Consider the following 22,224-nt stretch of genomic DNA (forward strand, 5'->3'; position numbering starts at 1 on the left):
TTTTAAAAACAGTTTTTCATGAACCTGGGGTTCCCCTATCGGAAGAAAAGACTCAAGGATCCCTTGTCTGTTCCATGCCCTCAATTCCATGATCTCATTCCGTACAGATTCAACCTCTCAGTTCTGTGTCAAACATTTCTGAATCTGCATTTAAATTAATGACTGACTCAAAGCATCAAAGCATCAAAGCATCATGCGGTGCAGGATGGCAATTGTTCATTAGATTCCTAATTCTCCTTGACCTCTCTGCTGCCTTTGACACAGTAGTCCACTCTATTCTCCTGTCCTCCCTTGCTGACCTGAGACTCACCGGCACTGCTCTTGCCTGGTTCTCCTCCTCCTACCTCTCTGAGCGCACGTACCGGGTGTCCTGGCGTGGCTCACCCTCTGCCTCTTGCCCTCTTTCGACTTTCGAAATTGTGCCAGGATTGTGCTGATTTACAGAGGTACTGTAATGTATCTAATGATGTACCTTAAAAAAAGGTTATGGAAGACTTTATCAACACTTTGAAAAACTCTAAAACAGTATGTACAACAGAAGCACTGTCCAGGGTTAAATCAGAAGGACTGTCCAGGGTTAAATCAGAAGCACTGTCCAGGGTTAAATCAGAAGGACTGTCCAGGGTTAAATCAGAAGGACTGTCCAGGGTTAAATCAGAAGCACTGTCCAGGATTTAATCAGAAGGACTGTCCAGGGTTAAATCAGAAGGACTGTCCAGGGTTAAATCAGAAGGACTGTCCAGAGTTAAATCAGATGCACTGTCCAGGGTTAAATCAGAAGGACTGTCCAGGGTTAAATCAGAAGGACTGTCCAGTTAAATCAGATGCACTGTCCAGAGTTAAATCAGATGCACTGTCCAGGGTTAAATCAGGGGTTGTATTCCTTTTCATTTCACTTTCTCTACTGGAGATGTGCCATACCCACAGGACATGTGTGTATTCACACAACATACTGAGAAAAGAAAATACCAGAGACAGATTGACACTGATAAGGCAGACAAGCCTGATAAGAACGACCTTTGCTCACTATCAGAAGCGCTTGCGGTGCATATGCCTCATGCGAGGTGCTTTAGGGCTTTTATTTTGTGTTAATTTTTTTTCCACTTCCCGGAAGCTTTTAGAAAAAACAAACTACACCCCCACTGTTACGACAAGCAGTAGAAAAACTCTCAGCTACTGTTTACGTTTCTGTTACAAATGATCTTACTTTGAATCAGGAGGCAGTGTGGTCCAGTGGTTAAAGTCCAGGGCTTGTAAACACAAGGCCACTGTGACTCTGAGCAAGTCACTTAACCTCCTTGTGCTCCATCCTGCGGATGAGATGTTAAATAAATGTCCTATTGTAAGTGACTCTGCATATAATGCACAGTTCACAGCCTACCTCTGCAAAGCGCTTTGTGATGGTGATCCACTATGAAAGGTGCTATAGAAAAATATAGCTATTACTATAAAAATATAGATATTATAAAATGTAGTGATGTGTTTATGCAAGTTTATTTTTATTTTTTTGTCTTGAAAAATGTAATAATGGGCATGTTTTCTAGAACCACCCCAAGTGTATGTTCCAGGTGTTCGATGTGATAAAACTAGCCTGCCACACGCTGAGCCCTCTCAGACGTGATCTAAAAGGAATGCTGTCCAACAGGATAGCCTTTGAAGTGCAACATTTATGTTGGCATGCCAACCCGCAATTGAAGAATCCTATGTCATTGCAACAAAAGACACAATCTCAAAAACAAAACAACAACACATGCATTGTTATCTCATTGTATCAGTACAGCTGTGTCACTGGACAGAAAAAAACAAGAAACAACACCCATGCTCAGCCATTGTTTTCAATGGAAAATGTACGTAAGCCCTGTTGAGCTGCTCACAGTGGACACCTGCAGGCATGCCTCTGTCCTCCAGCTCTTTCAGCGGGAGGCGGGATCGGAGGACTCCCACTGAGCTTCAGTTCTCCTGAGCTGTTGTGGGACGGCTCTGCGGTGAGGGAACATAATTGGACATTCTAAACTAGGGAGAAAATCAAAATGAAAGCTAAATAATTAGGAACTCTAAATAAAGAAATAATAAAACATATGATGGCAGGTGAAATGTTGACAAACATTTTTTAAAATAAATACGAGTCTGTGAGGTGTTTAAAATAATGTTTCCATACCCCAATCAGTTTATAGAAGTCCAGGACACCCCTGGATATGAGATCTTATATATATATATATAAAACCTTGACAAATACCTTATCTTGGTAAATGGTTATCTTATGCAGGCTAAAAAACTGTCTTAAACAGATAGATTACAACCCTACAAGATTATACAAACAGAGTGTCATTTCCTTAATAGGTTACACTGTGGTTAACATAGTTTTAACTATGTAGCCTATTGCTGCTTGACACTGAACGTTAAGTTCTAAATGTGTTATATTTAATACACATTACACTGACATTTTCAGATTAAATTGAATACACCAAACATGCATGCATTTTATTATTTAAACACACAGTATTTTATTGTGCAGCACTTTACTCAAGTTGTTACAATATTTTAATGGAAAAACGAAACTCTCTTCAGAACACTTTGTTCCTCAACCATAATAAATTAGGCAAAAAGGAAAAGGGTACCACATTGCTATATATAGTTTATTTAAACTATCGGATACATTCGCTGTCTACCTAAGAAAATTAATTTTATTAAGGATATTCCTGTGACTCAGAGAGTGAACCTTACTGAACCAAATGCTTCAAAGGGTTCAGACTGAGGTTCAAAAGGCTTCACTTTACTAGTTTTTAGACATTGTTTCAGAGAATAATGGCGCTGTCTTTGTGTTAAAATGTGCTGTACAAATGTGGGACGAGCAAGCGTACTAAGGTAGTTTTATACTTCATAGTACTAGTTAGTCCACCTGAACAGGATCATCTCACATTCGATTTGGTGCGCTGCAATCGTGATCTTTAGTCCGATTCAGCGGAAGATCCACCTGTGGACCAAAAAAACAAAAACCCCAAAAAACAAAAAGAACACTTAAAAATGTCCATTCAAACATAAGGGAAACTGAAAGTAATATTTATTGATGATCGGATTACACTAGACCAGTGTGTTTGGCAAGGTATATTACTGGCAGATACAAAATAAGAATGAGAACACAATTCTTTTTAACATATTTTTTTTTGTGAAACCACTTATGACTAAATGCTTCATTAATCAGTCAATAACCCCAATTAGTTGAATTAAAATGGTGCTGTGTTCACACTGCTGACAAGCAATTTCAATATTTCATATATTCAAAACCACAGTAAATCTACAAACCCAAAAATGTGTGTAAACACTGAGGAGACAAAGGAGAGGAAGGGTACAGACATGCAGCCGCTGCAGTCTAAAAGCAACATCTCGGATTCTTTGTAATGAAAAATATTTAGGACGACTACAACCCGCAGGGTTGGGTGTAAAGAAACAGGAGCTCATTAAGATCCAGAAAGTCCGGGCTGAGCAAGATTACCTTGTCCCTTACGAATCTTACCGTAACCTGCTTTGTCTTTTTATAAAAAAAATAAAAATATGAATTACACAGATCTGGGTGGCTCTGTAGGTTTTAGGACCGGTAAACCACTACAGTCCACGCTCCAAACATGCTTTGCTTGTATCTCTTGCATAGCCCTCTGTCTCAATGAAGAACAGACGATGGTCTTTTAAAAATTCGGACACATTTCTCTCGGGCGGTATTATTTCCTTCAATTGTTTTATTTTCTGAGAATGGTTGCAGGGTTAGTAAACTGTGCTCAATCTGTTTCACTGGTTTAAATTAGATTTGCTTTAAAAAGATAAGATGAAGTAAGCCCATGAAAAGGGATACTGCAACTTAAAAGGTTTGAAAAGTAAACCTAAGACAGATAACGCATTGCCTCTGGCATCCAATAGAGTATATTTTGTTCTTTTTTTAATTTTTCTGTTTTTTTTCACGGTCAAAGTTCTTCAGGATGGTCTCCTTAATGTCCTTTGGTTTTTTTAAATCTCAGTTCTCCGCACGGCACACTCAAAAGTACTGCCACTTTCCAAGGACTGTGTCTTTGATTGCATCAACATACTGCGCAGGAACCCAGTAAACCCAATAGTATGATGCTTCTGTTGGACCAAGCTGAAATGCCTTCAAAAAAAATAAAAATAATATATTAGATATTTATTTTAACATTACATTTTTTTCTGTCCCTGTACCTATAATTTCAATACTCCTGGGTGGTTAATTGTGTAATTGCTCAAATATTGAGTGCTTTTTGCTTTTCTGTATTAAGTTTCTTTGACCAGAGTTAGGAGCTTTTCTCCTTCTAGGTACCTGCATCTACCTACCTGTCCACTAGAAGGCACTGTTTTTTATGCTGGGGGGTAGGGGGGAGCACTCCTCCAAAAAGCACACCAACCTGAACAAAAGATTTAATAAAATACCCTTCTGGATGTTTGTTTTTGTACTATTCTCTTAGTACCTACCATCATGTGATAGTCATCATGTCCTTCAATAGGTTCAGTTACAACATTTTTGATTGAGCCCATGGGGAGCTTCTCTGTTCTCTCTGTAAAAAACAAAAAACAACAACACACGGAAACAGTCACTTCTTATTTTTTGTTTCAAACAATAAAATTCATCCTGCCCAGACCATCTGGACAACACAGGGTGAACTGATCTCCCCAGTAATGGTTGAATTGGTGGAACCAACTCCCCAGTAATGTTGTTGATGCTGACAACCTGGGATCCTTCAAGAAGCTCCTTGATGAGATTCTGGAATCAATAAGCTACTAACAGCCAAACGAGCAAGATGGGCTGAATGGCCTCCTCTCGTTTGTAAACTTTCTTATGTTCTTAACACATAATGGAGGATTTTCATTTGATTGGATAGGAAAATCCAAACCAACCAAAGAAGCTAGAACCATCAACCCATCTCAGAGCAGTTTTCACATGGCTCCTAACCTTTTCCAGAGCCGGGACCCGCTTGACATTTCAGGATTTCTGATTGTCTTCATGGGTGGCGGCCTCTCTTTCTGGAATCTGGAATTGGGTCACAGGTATACCAACCACAACAGAGGAGGGAGAAGCCACACTATGGCATATGATGGCATACAAGTGCATACTATACAAATACTATTTAACATGTTATGGCAGCACAGAAAACAGCTTGTGCCTGGCTGCTCTTACCCTTGGTTCCGATCCAGAGTTGATCCTGCTCCAGTTTAAACGTTAACCTCACTTTCCCACCCGATTTGTTGTACATTCCGGATAAAGGCACTGTTGGCAAACGTTCCTGCAGAACAAATGAAAAATAATCAGCTGCTCCCCCTAGTGGTGGTGAAAGGGCTGCGTTGTGATAAATGGCTTCATTACTGTTCTTGTGTGCTTCAATGGAAAAAATACACTTCCCATCACCCTACACCTCCAACAACTGAAAATAAATAATCGAAAAATTATTACAAACATCTAGAGAAATATTCTAAATTAAAACACTGGCTTTGTGGAGTATGGAGTGATAGATATCAGACTTTCACATACAACGTATTAAAAATGATGCTTACCTTTGTTCCTTTTACAGAGGGCATTATGTCTTCCGGTTTTCCTTTGTCTAACACTTTTCTGTGTTGCTATAAGAGAATTTGTGTACATGTTTAGTTTTCCCGGCACTGAAGTCAAAGTGAACGTAACCATCGTGCAATTTAATGTTTAATTTCTAACACAGAAGATGATCTTCACTTGTAAACTCTCAGAATGAGCACAAAGCAGCCCTCTCCTTTATGCAGGCCCACCCTAGGGAGTAAACCCTATTATTAAAACTGTGACCATCAGCGACAGAGATCACATGGACTGTCAGCAACTCAGAGAGAGATCACATGGACTGTCAGCGACAGAGAGATCACATGGACCGTCAGCGACCGAGAGAGATCACATGGACCGTCAGCGACTGAGAGAGAGATCACCTGGACCGACTGAGACAGAGATCACATGGACTATCAGCGACCGAGAGAGAGATCACATGGACCATCAGCGACTGAGAGAGATCACATGGACCGTCAGCGACTGAGAGAGATCACATGGACCGTCAGCGACTGAGAGAGAGATCACATGGACCGACTGAGATAGAGATCACATGGACCGTCAGCGACTGAGAGCGATCACATGGACCGTCAGCGACTGAGAGCGATCACATGGACCGTCAGCGACTGAGAGAGATCACATGGACCATCAGCGACTGAGCCAGAGATCACATGGACCGTCAGCGACAGAGCGAGATCACATGGACCGTCAGCGACAGAGCGAGATCACATGGACCATCAGCGACCGAGAGCGATCACAGGGACCGTCAGCGACCGAGAGAGATCACATGGACTATCAGCAACTGAGAGAGAGATCACATGGACCGACAGAGAGATCACATGGACCATCAGTGACTGAGCCAGAGATCACATGGACTGTCAGCGACAGAGCGAGATCACATGGACCATCAGCGACTGAGAGCGATCACATGGACCGTCAGCGACTGAGACAGAGATCACATGGACCGACTGAGATAGATAGAGATCACATGGACCGTCAGCGACTGAGACAGAGAGAGATCACATGAACCAACTGAGCCAGAGATCACATGGACGGACTGAGATTACTTTCTACAATGTTACTTTCTTTTATTGCCTAACGAAACGTCTAAAGTGGTAAACAAAGGCATGTGCTAGCAGCATGAATTATTTTTGTCAGCTAAAATCTTAAATCCTGTGCGTTGCAGGGGTAGAGAGCTGCATCTTTAACTAAACAAGAAGTGGCCAGGACAGGCACTGCATCTCCACCGGAACTGCTGTGCACTGCAGTTCCAGTGGAGGCGCGCCTCACAGTTTAAAAACCCCTGCACGAGAGATCCCTGTGCTCAGGGTGTTAAGACATTGAAAACATTTTCGATGTAGCTACCTTTTGCTGGCATAGAGGCTCCTTTTTATTCTCCTCTGCTTTGACTTCTTGTTGAATGACTTCTTTAGGCGTGTTAACCGCTAAAACGTCATTAATTGTTGATCCTACCACCATTATTTTTGCCCCGTTGGTTACTTTAATTTCGCGTAGGGTTTTGTCCTCAGGCAGGAGACCCTTGTACATCACTTTTTGCATAGAGGGTGGAAGACCTGAAGAGTAGAACACATTTTGCTGGGATCAGTGTGTCAGTGTTGTATGGAATCTGTGCATTACTGTCATCTGTGGGACCAGGGTTGGGGTCAATTCCATCACCTCATTGATCAAAATTCTTCATTGATCAAAAAACAGTCTTCTGTTAAAACGAGCTTCTCACAGTGGCAACACATTACTTAAATCGAAGGCACTATTACTAGTCAAGTAACTTGGCTTCAAATTAAAACAGCTGAACAGTCACAAAAAGTATTACATTTTTTGAAGGATCAATTCCAATTTTAATTCCTTCAAAAGGAATTGGAATTGAAAAATGGATTTAAACATGGAATTGGAATTGAAAGAGAGGAATTGACCCCTGACCCTATGTAGTAGCTGTCAGGCTACCAGGACGCACAACGCGATGATGCAGACTTACCTGTGAGTGAGTGGATCCTCTCTTTTAAACTGGCTCCTGTGGCATCGAGAGGGATTCTCAAATCATACTTATTTTTGTTCCAAATAATTTTCAAATCCACCGTTTCTTTTCCGTCGTCGGTGTCGCCCCCGTTGCTGACGGAGGCCTGGCATTGAGAGCTGCTGTTTCCCCCGTCCTCCTGGCCGCTTTGCTCGTTGGCTTCCGCATCCCCGTCTCCTAGGTTTGCACAGGCTGACTCCTCTTTCTTGGGACTGCCTTCTGTTTCCATCACAACAGCTTCATTTCCTTTGAAATAAAGTCACAGCATAAAAGTTAATGAAGGCACTTGCAGCTATGGCCAAAAGTTTAATTTCACCCTATAAGAAGGAACGCATTTTGCTTCATGAAGTGGAATGAAACCTGCTGAATAATGTTACGTTAACATACTGAATTACATACCTAATTACATACCGGTACCTCTTTGTACTATTTAACACATGTCAATCACATGTACAGATTTCTTTTACCGGTTCTGAATGAGACGCCACAAAACTAGCTGCGCAATGTTACTCTAAATATAGTCTTGTTTTAACTTAGCAAGACACTATAATCAAAGCCAAGAATGACTACGGAGCATGTCTTGTATGTTGTAAACAGCCCTCCTCCAGAACGTGTTTTTCTGTGGTTCAAAAAACTTTACTGAATGAGCAATTTGCAGACGATTCTACTTCAGTCACTGCTCCATCTCTGTTGTACTATAACCGCTGTATTATTAATAATATTATTATTATTTGAATGTGAAAATAATTATTTGTTCTATAAATCGCCAAACTCAAAATATTAAACAGAACACATGAACGCTTTTTAAAATGTAAATTAACTGTACGATACACAGTATCCTATTATTATTATTATTATTATTATTATATATTATTTCAGTTGCTAATCTTAACAGCGCATGACAGCTGTAACAAACGTGACCCAAACCATTCTAAAACAAAACATCGGCACTTACCATAAACACGACCGCTGTACCATACATTTGCAAACGCGTATGTCTTTTTATAGTCCTGTTTGGAAGGCATTTTTTGGCATTGTCCAGAACTATATGTAACCATTTTAGCTACGCTGTCATACGCTAACACATGCAACCCAGTAAGTATACAGTTTGTACTACAGACCCTCGCAAATTCTTAACACATTAGCCCATCAACATTACTAACAGTTACAATTCAGATTTCCTCTGTCTTTTCCTGAAATGCTGCTGTAACTGTGTAAAAGTAGTATGCCACCTCAATACTCACCATCCTGAGACGCCATGATGATTGTGTACAATAGGCAGTGAGCCTGCTGGGAAACGTACGTGCTGAAGATTGAGCAGCGGAGCTTCCGTAGTGATCTGCGTTGTAATCTATAAAGAAGTAGTCAGATGCCATGTTTTTTTTTTTTTTCTCAAAACGTAAACAAATCTAAGATTGTATTTGTCATTTATAACAATGAAACACTGTACGTAATTTAAATTACACACTGGTCATGAAAATGGTTCTTAGAAATACAGAACACTACTTACACTGATTGCACAGTCTGACCATGTCCCAAAAGCTGGTTGACAGTATTATTCTCCTTCGCTAACGCAACAAAAGAACGACCTTTTTGTACCTAGAACTTAGCTAATTCAATTGATGGCTGTGAAATCCACCTGTTACAAACTGTAATGCGGACAGACACCCCTAGATTCCGATCAATAACTCGACCAAAAGAATGTCCTCACCATGTTTCTTCAAAATTGAATACGAGAATATATATGTTTAATACAGAATAAGGTTTGTTTAAATTCACAATTGAATTATAAAAAGGTATCCAGGTGTTTGATTAAGTAATTGAGAAGTGAGCTGGAATGAAAACCAGCAGACACAGGGGCCCCAGGACCACGATTCAGAAACACTGCTGCAGAGTACCTGCAAGCTGCATTGGTATTGTTTTACCTCTATGGCGCAGGGATACCATTTTTTAGCAGGAACAGAGAAGCAGCGATGTTCTTATAAAATGATAGAAAACTAATTATAGTGGATGAATTGCAGAATATGTGGAATAGGGGAAAAAAATGCCGTAAATTATATAAATCGCAAAGTTAATTCTGTTTGTTGGAAGGATGTTATGGAGGGAGTAGACAGGAGGAAGTTAACCTAATAAGGTCGTTTATAGGACATTCAACTTTAAATGAACATGCATATAGAATTGGAGCGCATGAGAATGGGTTATGTGTGAGAGGTGGGGTTATGGAAACTGTGGAACACCCGATGGTTGAATGTGCTAGACATAGGGAAGTGAAATTAGAGCTAGGGGAGAGTTGAGGGCTTTGAATATTCAGAATAATATTTTTGGGGACGGCATAGGGGATGGTAATAGAATAGATAGGGGTATGGTCAGGTATATATCCAAATTGCTAGTTAAGAACACGTCAGAGACACGGGCAACAGCCAGCATCACTGTCAGATTAGTTTGCCTATTTGCAGCATTTAGCCGATTCTCTTCAGAAATCATATCTATTTTTTTTTTAATCTTGTTAATTTTTAACCTATTTTTCTAGCATCAGACTTGTAGCTGTTATGTAGCTCGGTATATACAGTGTCTATCGTCTCTTATTATAACTTTAATTTAAAATAAGGCACCCCCAGCTCCTGACAGTACAGTAGATTTTAAAAAAAGTGTCCTAAATGCTGTTCGTGAATGAATGCTTTTTCTATATTAAATATAGGCGTGTACCATCAGAAACTTGTGCTTTTTATATATACACCTATTTAGTGTATGTACATACACTGTACATACATTAAATAAATACATACATAGAATGCTTGGTGTGGAATGTTCAGTACAGCCATGGTAGCCAACCCAGCCCTTGAGGAAAGGAGTCTGGGTGCTGTGGACTACAGCGTTCAGTGTGCCATTTCTACTGGTATTTAATTAAGCCCAGGGTTTTTAAATCTGTTTGACATCCATTTACTTGATTTAATTACTTGGCTTTCATTGCTGATAAATCTGCAATCACCACCTGTGGGTAATGTACACAGAATGTGACTTTCCGCTTGAAAAGTGTGAATCAGCAGTACCCTCCATCAGTGGCATTATGTGAAGGGGAAGCTTTCTGTTACATAAACTCAGCTGCTGAAAGGAATAGCGTGGTGCATTTGTAATAAGCAGTGTGCCCAGTCTGTCTGGATTGTTGTTGCATTGGATAAGTCGTCAATATCAGACTGCCAGCGATCCTGAGTGGGAGGATTTCAGTGAAGCAATGCACAGTCCGCACGAGGTTTGCGTTTGCCTTCACCATATAGATCTAGGGGCTGCCATTATTCTAATATTGATGACTTATCAGTGGAAAACATATCATTTGAATGGAATAATAGGCCTTTATCATTATATGCATTATCAGAGTAACGTGATCATAGGTTATTTGAACTCTGTCCAGCCATTTCCAATTTTTTGTGAGCTGGTGAATTTGCATTGCTTCGACAGGTTCTCTTTGAGGAAGGTACTTTAAACATTGATTTGCATATTCCTGGACTCACCTACAATATGATCTCAATCGAATATAAATCAATTATATCAGGACGTTTCGGACTACAAATCCTTCTTCAGCTGGATGGAAAAAGCAGTCAAAATATATATCTACTATATCTGGGGAAATTTAGCAAAACTGCCTAAATTCTTTCTACTGCCTGCAAAGTGGATGATGTTCCAGCAGAGGACACCATGAACCATTTAAAACTGTAAAATTGTAATTCTGGGTAGTTTGTACTGTTATAAGGGATTTCTGATTTGTAGATTTACCATAGTAGAGATACAATGTTTGTACTATATATAGTAAACTCGTTTGGGAATGTAATAGGATACCTTGGAATGTAGAAGCTTCTTGCCAAATTCCTGATGGGGAAGTTGCCCCTGGTGGTGCTGGCTGCTAATTTATTTTTAGTGTACAGAATTTTCCCATGATCTTCCATACAAAAGAAAACATGAGTACAGCAGGGAGTGTTTCTATCGGAGGAACAGTGCATTAAAAACCCCCCAGCAAAAAGTAGTAAAAAAGAAGAAAAAAAAGAACAATTTGTGTACTCAATATATCTGCCAGGGTAGTCTTTATACTGTATTAACAAGCAGCACAACTCTGAAACACGACTAAACACAGTTGCTCCCACTCAGACACTGCCTCAGGAGGCATGTGGTCCTACCTGCTGTGAAGGCAACTTTCTGGCCAGTCAGTTTGTGTACTGAAAGAATGTAAGCCTTTGTGTGTGTTTTAGTGGAGAGACAAAGAGGTGGGAGAGTAAAGACGATTACAGCTGAAGTTTCAATATTTGCCTTTTTATCTTTTCTATTTTGTGTGCAATTGGTCTAAATGTTTTTAAGTACAGACTTCTAAGTAAAAGCCACTCTGGTTTAATCCTTTACATTAAGTAATAATGGTCCATTATGATCATTTAGGAAGATATTTCACCAGGAGAAGCTTTTAGGCGCTGGAGTCATTTTTTTCATGGATTGTAATTCAATTTCCATTTTGAGAATCTCTAAGGGACCCTAAAGTAAAGTAAAAGTTCATGAAAATGCAAATAATATCTGTTGTGAAAAAAAAACAACAACTGAAAGCTGAGCTCTTTGTAGTGTCGAGACCATCCTGAAACAAAATGACACTTCATTTACAACCGTAACTACAACCAAGGGTATGTTTTCTGTCCGCAGGGTCTCATAACCTGCCTTCAAGACCTGGTGTCCCCTGCCTACTCCTATCTGTGGGTCAGACCCTCGGTGCCACGAGATCAGCTGCGATCTTACCTGTGGCGATTTGCAATATAATGTCTATCGCTTATTACAGATTGGTTCATGTTGAGAATTCTATCTTAACAACTGAAAAACTGAGCACAGAGTTGAAGGGCAAAGGGAATGAAATATGGTGTGATAATGAAAGTCACCCGACTGGCTCTGAGCGGACAACAGATATATACATAACATCTAGCATTCAGGACTAAGCTTGTGAGAACCGAACCTGGTCGGACCAGCTTGTTGAAACCAGCATTATCTCCCATACAGACGGCGATGTCTGCATTTCATCTTCAAGGAATTAATACAAGCAAAAGAAAAGGTTTTTACAGGTGCATTCCAAAGCTAGCAATGAGCTTGACGTCTGTTTACTGGCTCATGCAGTTGTCTGTTTTGAACTTTGCTATGTTTTAGGACCATGGGTGTTTTTCATGCGACTATTCTGTCTTGCAGTACTTCATTTTTGTCTACTTTATTTATATTACAATCAAATCAGCAAAAGCAAAGGACAACCACTTATATATTATTATTTATTTCTTAGCAGATGCCCTTCTCCAGGGCGACTTACAATTGTTACAAGATATCACTTTATTTTTACATATAATTACCCATTTATACAGTTGGGTTTTTACTGGAGCAATCTAGGTAAAGTACCTTGCTCAAGGGTACAACAGCAATGTCCCCCACCTGGGATTGAACCCACGACCCTCCGATCAAGAGTCCAGAGCCCTAACCACTACTCCACACTATATCTATCTATCTGTCTATCCATCTATCTATCTATCTATCTATCTATCTATATATATATATATATTGACATATCGTGTATCATTTTTTGTTTTCATTAAAGGGTGTTTTAGTTTGACATAATTGATGCCTTTTTTAAGAAAATAGGCAACACATGTAAATAAAATATAGTGGTTGCAGATGTAAACCCTACACCTGCAATGTTAATATTTTCAATATCGACTTATAAAGTAATAAATATCTTTTATCCTGTAATGTCAGAATATAAAAACACAAGTTAATACACATTTAAATAAATAATATATATATGGTGCCATTGGATATGAGCTTAAACAAACATTACTGTATAAATAAATAAAGAGAAGTTATTTGGCTTAACTTTGGAGAAACATATAATGAACTCCTCCTGTCAGAAGAGCCCCCGTTCCTCCTTACCTAACCCAACATTAAATCATTGTCACGTGCTTAGTCAAGTTCCTTGGTCAAGTTCCTCTTAAAGCTACAGTAGCCCCTTTGCAGCGCTACGCGTCAAAGCAAACTGCTAGGCATGGCGGCAGGTGAAGAAACTTTAGAATCTTGGCTCAGTAAGTTTTTTTTAACATAATAAACTAAGAGAATTATTCTTAAACTTAATTACCCTTTATACCGGGTGGGGTGGAGAACGTCTCTGTGAAGTGTCGTGTTTTTTAAAGCGTGGAGTTTTTGAAAGTAATGGAATTGTACCAGTAACGCTAGTGTTAAAGCAAACCCTATTTCGCCAAGTACTATTCGCGTCGTTAAAATCCATCATTATAGATCACTCTGTAATAGACAATGCTGGTGTTTTGTGAGGATGTAGAGTGGGTTTACACTGCAAACTAAATAAAGTTCGGAAGTAGCTAATTATTAATTTGTGCAAATGGTTGCATTTTACATTACTGCTGGATTTACATTGTTGCGTACTATGAAACACGTTATTAGCTAATCATGTACGTTTTTTGTGAGTTCATTTATTTTGTATTTAATACACAATGTAAATAATGTTAAAACGTGTGGAATAGCGCGCGGTTAGTTTAGGGTTAATGCGTTATGGAATGTTTAACACGTTATTGGAAAAGCAAGTTGTTTAAAATTATGTGCATAAATATCGTTATGGGCGTAAATGATATGCCATGCATATAAAAAGTACAAACTTTTAATGTGTAAGCTGTAAACGTAGATAGAAATATATTAAAAACAGGAAGTGCTACGTATGATGTGGAACTGTAGACAATGGAGTACAGTTGAGCGCAGTCTTCTGCAGGCTCTTTAAGATACACATCTTTGCAGCGCATTCGTGTTTTTCTACCAAACCACAATCTAGAAAAAAAAGCTTGCATTGTATGGTTTAGTTCAAATGCAATGCATGATACATGTACCGGATTTTGTGCATGCATGACGTGTAGTCCATAAAGACACTCTGAATGCACTGTGCTGTGTACTCCCCACCCCTGTGATTTCAGACAGAGCCACAGATCCCAGTAACCAGGAGGAGAAGTGGGAAGTCATCAAGGGATTCTATGAGCAGGTCAACAAAGAACTAGAAGGGTATGTTACCAAAGGCTGTCTGTATACCAGCCCGACTTGCCAGGGCATGCATGCTGTAAACATGAAGTTTGCACGGGGTTTGTTAATGCATTCTGATTCTGATTCTGACTGACAATGCTACAAGGCAGCGGTTTTAATGCACATATTTGTGCAGTAAAAGAAATGTAGGCCTTATTTTCTGTGCATCAGTTATCTGTTTGTGTTTTGCACATTTCTAGGACCGGTATGTTTAATGTTCCTGTTTTGTGTGTGAGTGAGTGTGTGTTAGTTTTTAATATGATCTAAAAGGGCATGTTCTCACTTTTCTAAGCCCACAGATTGCTACTCGCCTCCTGGCTCATAAAATCCAATCCCCACAGGAGAAGGAAGCGCTGCAGGCACTCACAGTAAGTTCTTGATTTACAAATGAAATAATGTTGGAATGTGTGCTGCTCCATGATAACTATGATGTTAGGAACAAAATCGCAAAAAAAAACCTTTAGTTCCTTTTGGAAAGAAAAACATCAGCAGCTGTCAATAACACGTCTCCCAGGCTATCTTGTAGAATCTGTCCTGTTTCGTTTCCATCGGCCTCTTCAAAGCATCCGTCCAGCGGGCAGCCTGACGGTGCAAAGCCTGGGTCTGGGTTCACTCACAGTAATAACACCCCACAGCAGATCGGCACGCCTGCTGGCTTTTCAGTCCACACCGGAAATCAATACCGTTCAGACCTGAGCAGATACAGTGCTGTACATCAGTGCTTTGTGTCAAGTGTTCAGTGAGGGAGCCCACAGCGGTACATACAAGATCAGAGATGGGCTTTATTTCTTACACAGGTGCATTTATTTCTATATCAAAGGCATATACAGATATACAGTATACATAGGGTTTCTATTTTATTATTTTTTCTAGGTTTTGGAGACCTGCATGAACAACTGTGGGAAAAGGTTTCACAGTGAAGCTGGAAAGTACCGATTTCTGAATGAATTGATCAAAGTCTTATCACCAAAGGTACGGTAATCAGTGTGTGATTATTATTAATTCTAGGAGCACTGGTGGGGTGAACTGGTGCTCGCTCTCATGTTCCTTCAGCGCATTAATACTAATTATAATAATATCAATAACATTTAGAACAGCACAATTTCAATATTTTGTTGTTGGTGAAAATTCACTTTTCAGGTCTGAGGTAGGCTGAAACCAGCAGCACTCAGTTAACATGGGTGTCCCAGTTTGGAATTGAATCCGGGTCCCACAGGTGAAAGGAGAGGACTTTTTTTAAAATGTGTTTCACACCAGTGAAGCCAGCTGATTCCTATGCGTTTCGTTATCACAGTATCTGGGAACATGGAGTACGGAGAAGGTGAAGTCAAGGCTTGAACAGACACTGTACAGCTGGACTGTGTGGCTTCCAGAAGACGTTAAAATAAAGGAAGCCTATCGCATGCTAAAGAAGCAAGGTCTGTACATTGAGGTGCAATTCCAACCCTAGGCTTGCTTCAATCTAACCACCAAATGAATACCCCCTCTTTTTCTTAGGTATTATAAAAAAAGACCCCAAGTTACCAGAGAACACATTGTGGCCACCTCCTTGTCCAAGAACAGGAAGAACAGTGTTTGATGAGGAAGATAAATCTAAGGTAGTTTTATAATGGCATCTTACAAGTGGTCTAATGGTGCTCCCTACTGTGTGTTACTGCATTAATACTGCCAATTAATACATACGGTATTACTATTAGTGTACAATTCTGTTAAAAATACAATTTTAGTAATTCCAGTCAAGTTATTATTAAAAGATATTCAATCTCAAATGGAAACATACCATATCATGTGGATTTGTTATAAACAACCCAAAACATATAGAAACCTGTCACAAAGGAGGTTATAAACACTATTAGACAGGGACTAATTACAGAACTGAAATTATATAGCCATTTCCTTTCAGAGTTTAGATGCAAGGCTTTTGAAGTCTGTTCCACAGTGCCCCTAGGGGAAGCAATGAGCATACACCGCAAGCTTGGTTCTGTGTTGGAGCTGAGTTTGGGTGTAGTTTAGGGAGTTGAAGTTAAGAGTTTTTCACATGCAAAAAGACAAGCATGTTAATGTTTGCAGGCCCATTCCTGATCCTCAATATCTTTCTGTTTTAAAGCTTTTAGCCAGGCTTCTGAAAAGTAGCCATCCGGACGACCTCCAGGCTGCCAACAGACTGATTAAGAATACAGTGAAAGAGGTAGAGTGTGCCAGCAGCAGCCCGCGGGGCAAGGCTAGGAGGGAAAGCAGTGGTTCATTACACTATGGAACAGCATGAGTACTGTGCTCCTGGACAGTTTGGTTGATATAACTGGGAAACAATGTTGAAGCTGTAATGTATTTGAATTCACCTCCATGTAAACATTGCACATGGCACGGTAATGGTAATTATAAGTAGTTCTATACAGCATGGGCAAACACAAGATCTGCCAGTCTGCCATGTAGCGTGGAGGGTTCCTTCCAAGACAGTGATTAGATGCAGCCTTATTGCAGATTTCTTGGATGAACAAAACTAAGTCTTTAAATCTATGTTTAATTCTGTGTATATGCAGCCATTTCCCGTTTAAACTGTCATACACATTTTCATTGAAAAAACGAACTTGATTTATATATTTATAGTGATTTTTATAATTGACTTTTGTTTTGATTTCAACGATTTTCGCACACGATTTGTGATTTAAATGTTAAGTAAAATTCAGTTTTAAGATTTTAGATTTTTACACTTTTACGGTCTTAAACAAAAGCGGCTCAGTTCACTTCAAAGTTATGGTGGCAGTGTAAAAGTGCAATTTTTGTTTTAAAATCTTTCTAACATTGAATCATTTGCCAGGACCAAGACAAGATGGAAAAGGTGTCTAAACGAATAAACACCATTGAAGAGGTTCAGAACAACACGAAGCTCCTGAATGAGATGCTGACTAATTACAGGAGGAGGGACATCTCTGACAGCGACAGAGACGTCATGAAGGTGAGGCCTGAAGAAACTCTCAGCACAGAGGCCAGCGTTGTTAGGAGTGGGGTGGGGGTAGAGTTAGAGCAAGGGTTAGAGTTAGGGTTAGTTAGAGTAAGTGTTAGAGTTTATGTTAGGGTCAGAGTTAGTCTCAGTATTGGGGTTAGAGCACATACCAAGGTTTTTAAATCAATCAATTCCTTACCTCTTATTAGATATTAGAACCAGGAATATAATCCCTGCCTCACTCTCCCAGCGCTGTGAAATGTAAAGTACGAAATCCATTAGTCCATTTTCACTCCAGTGGTCTGACTGCATTCATGTCACCTGACATGAATGGGTGTCTTATAATGTGGCAGGGAAAACTCATTTTTAGCCATTTTATTTTACTCGTGGAATAATGCAGATTTTTCTTCTTTTTTTTTTTTATCAGAGAATTTCATTTTTTTTTTTTACGGAAAACTAGGATCCCTGCTCATAAGTGATAGATCCTTAGATTGCTTTTGCTGTGTAATTTAAAGATAAACGCTATGAAGTTAGAGCCTTTGCTGTGTTTAAAAACCTCATTCCACGTGTTATTTCGCACTGATAATAAATGTGTATGAGCTTCAGGATTGCGCTGTGAAGGGATTCACCTGGTTTTCCATTCACTACAGGGCCTGTATGACAGGTGTGAGAAGCTAAGACCGACCCTTTTCCGACTGGCCGGTGACACTGTTGATAACGACGAAGCGTTAGGTACGGAATCCTCTCGGGTTCAACTGCAGGGTAATTCAAAAGGAACTTGAAAAGTTCAGGGATGCACCAGGGTTCCAGCGGGGCGAGATGGCTGGTATTTTGTGTGATAATTCTCTTGAAACCCTATTAGCCTGCCTATTACTTGTTCCTGCTTGGGAGTGTGGGAGGCACAGCAGCACTCAAGACTAGAGGCAGGGGAATCCCAGTTCTGGTGTGCTGGTGCAATTAAGCATAAAATGCAAAGTTCCCCATTTGCAGCTGCTAACCTGCAGCGTTTAACTCAGGAGAAAAACATACCCCTGTTTAAAGCACCATGCTCCACTTAGTCTGCCTAGTCTCCTTTCCGTACAGATTTAATGGCAGTTATTTGTCTTGCAAGGCAAATATGAGGTGAGAGCCACTCTGGTTAGGATTTATCGGTACTATATAGTATCTGTTACTTTAAAACCCAAACAGTACATCCATTTGGGACTCTGTGGCTTGCAATGTGAACCTTGCTTCAGGACACAGCAGTCTTGAATGATGGGCTGGGCTGACTTGCACTGAGACTGAGGGGCACTGGCAAGGATGAGGTGTGGCAGGGTACTGTTGTGGTCAAGGCTAGCGGCTGGAATATCAGAGGCTGGAGACAGGAGATTGCAGTTTCAAGAACAAAGCCCCTGGTTCCTCTTTTATGCCATGTGGCTGAGCTTAATTGAACACAGATGAGTCAATATAAATCCAGTCTGCACCTCAATTTGGCAGGGAGGGGATTTTAACCCCCTTCCTGCCAAACTGTATTCAAAATATTAACCAGAAATGACACCACATAAGCATTAAACATGCTGCTGCATTAAGTATAAAAAATGTGACCTTGTATCTTGAATTGCTGTTTCCCCCCTTTAATGGGTGCAGTTTATTTCAGAAAGCTTTGAAGTGTGACCTTGTGGTCCAGCTTTAGCACTAACATTACTCTTGAAAAGCACAAAGCAGAGATGCATTGCAGCTCTGTCAAGCTCTCACAGCTGCTCAGTAGACAATTCTGTGGTGTGCTGTACCGGTATGTTCAATAACCCTAACCCGATATTCTTTTAACAAGTGGGGTACGTGTTCTACGAAGTGCTTGCTCGTTCGGTTCTAGTGCTTGATGGAGCTGCTTGTGTTTTTCATCTTCCAGCGGAAATCCTCCAAGCGAACGATAAACTGACCCTGGCAGTTCATTTATATCAGGAGCTTGTTGAAAGACGAGACGTGAATGGGAATAATGGAAGCAACCACTCCGAGACGAAAGGTACGCGTACACAGGCCTTGTCTAGAAAGCTGTGTTCTGTTTATGTGGCAAAATAAATAAAACATACACTACCCTCCCTAATGCAGAATACAGAAGCTTTTCCCATTGGTGGTAAATGTAAACTATTCTTAGTTACTTCTATTGGTGGATTGAAATAAATGTTACCATTAAAAGCGTTTCCTTTGTTAGGTTTACGGTATGTTACTATCTTATAATTATTGAAATGCAATGACACTGATGCATTAAAAACGTATTTTCAGAAAAAAATCGACTGTACAACTGTGCCCAAACACCTTCATTTAGCCTACACACCCTATGAGAAGGGTTTAACACAGAGCTTCTTTATAAAGGTGATGGTAAACGAAATCTAAATGCATGCATGGTTTCTCTTTCTGGTGCGTGCTTAGCTCCACAAAGCCCGGGCGCTGTCAAGAGTTACCACCTCATAGACCTGTCAGAGCTGGAATCAGAGTCCAGTCCCAGCACGGGGTCCTGCGAGAGCCCCCAGCGCAGAGCAGGCAGTCCCCCCACCGCCCTGCTGGATGAAGAGCTCATGTCGTCGGGTTTGTCTTCATGCCCGTCATATTGCTGTACTTGTGGCTGCTGCTGCTGCTGCTGCTGTGCATGAAGTAGCAGAGGTTTAATCACTGTGCAGATACCGTGCACAGTATTGTATGTGCCGAGTTAAACTCGCTGGTTATTGGGTTAGTAATGCATAAAGGGCTGTTTTAACTATTCCAAAATAATACAACATCTTTAAATAACTCCTGAGTTTAGGCTTTGTAAATAGGGCTCACTTTCTGTATTTAGCCCTTTCTCTCCTGGATTGGACTGTATCTTTTAGTAAAGTGGAAGTACAGAGGAGGCAGGGGGAGGGGATTAATCAATGGAATAAAATAACAAGGATATATAGCTGTATATAGACCACCACACCTGCAGGATCCAGGATAAAAAGGCTCATAATTTGATAATTTTTCCCAGGACTGGATAGCCCGTCTTTCTCACCGATTTCAGGAATTTATAAGTTGGCGTTAGATCAGGTAGGATTTTTTTTTTTCAACAGATTTCTTCATTTTCCTATTCTAGACTAGTATACTAATCTGTTTTGATTCTGATTCGTCTGATCTGTTCAGCCTATGAGCCAGGGTGGGTTCAGCTGCAGCCAGAATCCTGAAGGGCTGAGAGCAGCAGTGAGCAGCAGCAGCAGCAGCAGCAGCCAGGGCAGTGCGCAGGACCTTCTGGAGCTGCGTGGAAGAGACTCCTCACAATGGCCTCTGACATCTCAGGCTCCACAAAACAAGCCTGGGTACGCACAGAGCATGGACACAGCAGGGGGCTCTCTGTTTATACAGAAGTGAAGATAACAACTCGGCCATAACCGCTGGAGCAATGTGACACTATCATTTTTTTCTATCCACCAAAGTAAATGCATTAAGTATACAAGTAGCACTCCCTGTGTAATTCATTCACACATGGACATCTAGAACTATTGCTGAGCTGTGTAAAGAACGTAGCAAAGGGGTTTCATTAAAAAGCAACGTTGATTTCTGTCGGGGTTTTCTTAACATTTGTGTTCCGCTCACCTGTCCAGGCCTGTCCTACAGCCCCGGTCAGCCCTGGGTGACCTCCAGAATCATCCAATCACAAGCTTGGCACGTCACACTACACCTTTCAGCCCCACCCAGAGGGAGCTCACGGACAGCTCTCTGTCTGACGTCTTTGTTTCACTGGACTCCATTAAGCTAGGTAAGCCATATTTTATTATCCAGCGTAGAAACAGCTTACAGCAGTAAAGAGTCTTAGCACACAAAACCGTCCGCTGCTTTATGGTTTGGGCAGATACATGATTTATAATGTAATTAATCATTCATTGAGGGTAGAAAGTTTAATTAACTTTTTAATATAAGGCAGAACCGGCATATGTAATTTGATTGCCATGCTTAGACTTTGAATTTTGAAAAGGGGCGTGAGTCAGTTACAGTGCAGTTGTGTGTGTGTGTGTGTGTGTGTAATGCAGTAGTCTCTCCAGCAGGTGGCATTCTTCCAGTCACAGCCTATGATAAAAATGGCTTCCGAGTGATGCTGCACTTTGCCAGAGACCCCCCTGCTGGCCGTGCTGACGTGCTGGTGACTGTTCTGTCCATGCTCAGCACCTCCCCTCTCCCCATCAGGAATATTGTATTCCAGGCTGCGGTGCCCAAGGTGAGCCAGACCAAACCACAGTTCGAAAGTGTGCTGTGGCCTTTAAGCAACAGAGATAGCAGTAATGACCCCTGCTGCCTCATTGATCTTCCACTGGTGTCAGTGGTAACCATGCTCAATGACACGCTTTCTTGCATTGCAGGCTGTGAGAGTCAAGCTGCAGACAGCGACCAGCTCGGAACTCCCTGCTTTTAACCCTATACTGCCCACTGCTGTCATCTCCCAGGTCATGCTGTTTACCAAACCACAGAAGGTGAGAGCATGCTACACTTACTGTATTAGTATTCTTATGAAGTCATGCATTATTATTATTATTATTATTATTATTATTATTATTATTATTTAGTAGTTGTAGTAGTATTATTGCCAGGGCATGCAAAAGTGATATC

General features: G+C 40.6%; 2 protein-coding genes across 5 annotated transcripts in view; one reads left to right on the forward strand and one right to left on the reverse strand.

The window, feature by feature from the left end:
- Window positions 1-3,039: 3,039 nt before the first annotated feature.
- On the reverse strand, window positions 3,040-9,267 carry LOC117417770 (ubiquitin domain-containing protein UBFD1-like). Of its 2 annotated transcripts, XM_034030064.3 has the most exons (8): window positions 9,112-9,267; window positions 8,846-8,952; window positions 7,563-7,847; window positions 6,935-7,143; window positions 5,554-5,619; window positions 5,180-5,285; window positions 4,477-4,559; window positions 3,040-4,138 (listed from the first exon to the last, which is right to left on the reverse strand). In XM_034030064.3, exons 2-8 carry the CDS (start codon window positions 8,859-8,861, stop codon window positions 4,028-4,030), a joined length of 876 nt encoding a protein of 291 aa, XP_033885955.1. In that variant the 5' UTR covers window positions 8,862-8,952; window positions 9,112-9,267; the 3' UTR covers window positions 3,040-4,027. The 2 variants fall into 2 exon arrangements, with proteins under 2 accessions (XP_033885955.1, XP_058891397.1); XM_059035414.1 differs by lacking the exons at window positions 8,846-8,952; window positions 9,112-9,267 and adding an exon at window positions 8,557-8,813.
- Window positions 9,268-13,566: 4,299 nt separating this feature from the next.
- LOC117417792 (ADP-ribosylation factor-binding protein GGA1-like) overlaps window positions 13,567-22,224 on the forward strand; it is a 10,502-nt gene continuing 1,844 nt past the window's right edge. For 2 of the 3 annotated variants that reach the window (XM_034030107.3, XM_034030109.3), the window contains exons 1-16: window positions 13,567-13,687; window positions 14,585-14,669; window positions 14,980-15,055; window positions 15,561-15,659; window positions 15,982-16,105; window positions 16,185-16,285; window positions 16,795-16,875; window positions 17,506-17,643; window positions 18,282-18,363; window positions 19,520-19,633; window positions 20,041-20,196; window positions 20,615-20,673; window positions 20,767-20,939; window positions 21,225-21,379; window positions 21,663-21,835; window positions 21,978-22,088. In XM_034030107.3, the coding sequence (XP_033885998.3) occupies window positions 13,651-13,687; window positions 14,585-14,669; window positions 14,980-15,055; window positions 15,561-15,659; window positions 15,982-16,105; window positions 16,185-16,285; window positions 16,795-16,875; window positions 17,506-17,643; window positions 18,282-18,363; window positions 19,520-19,633; window positions 20,041-20,196; window positions 20,615-20,673; window positions 20,767-20,939; window positions 21,225-21,379; window positions 21,663-21,835; window positions 21,978-22,088 (1,764 nt within the window). In that variant the 5' untranslated portion in view covers window positions 13,567-13,650. The remainder of the gene's footprint in view (window positions 13,688-14,584; window positions 14,670-14,979; window positions 15,056-15,560; window positions 15,660-15,981; window positions 16,106-16,184; window positions 16,286-16,794; window positions 16,876-17,505; window positions 17,644-18,281; window positions 18,364-19,519; window positions 19,634-20,040; window positions 20,197-20,614; window positions 20,674-20,766; window positions 20,940-21,224; window positions 21,380-21,662; window positions 21,836-21,977; window positions 22,089-22,224) is intronic. The other variant, XM_034030108.3, reaches the window with a different exon arrangement.

The sequence above is a fragment of the Acipenser ruthenus genome, chromosome 13 (genome assembly GCF_902713425.1).
Source record: "Acipenser ruthenus chromosome 13, fAciRut3.2 maternal haplotype, whole genome shotgun sequence".
Lineage (NCBI taxonomy): Eukaryota > Metazoa > Chordata > Actinopteri > Acipenseriformes > Acipenseridae > Acipenser > Acipenser ruthenus.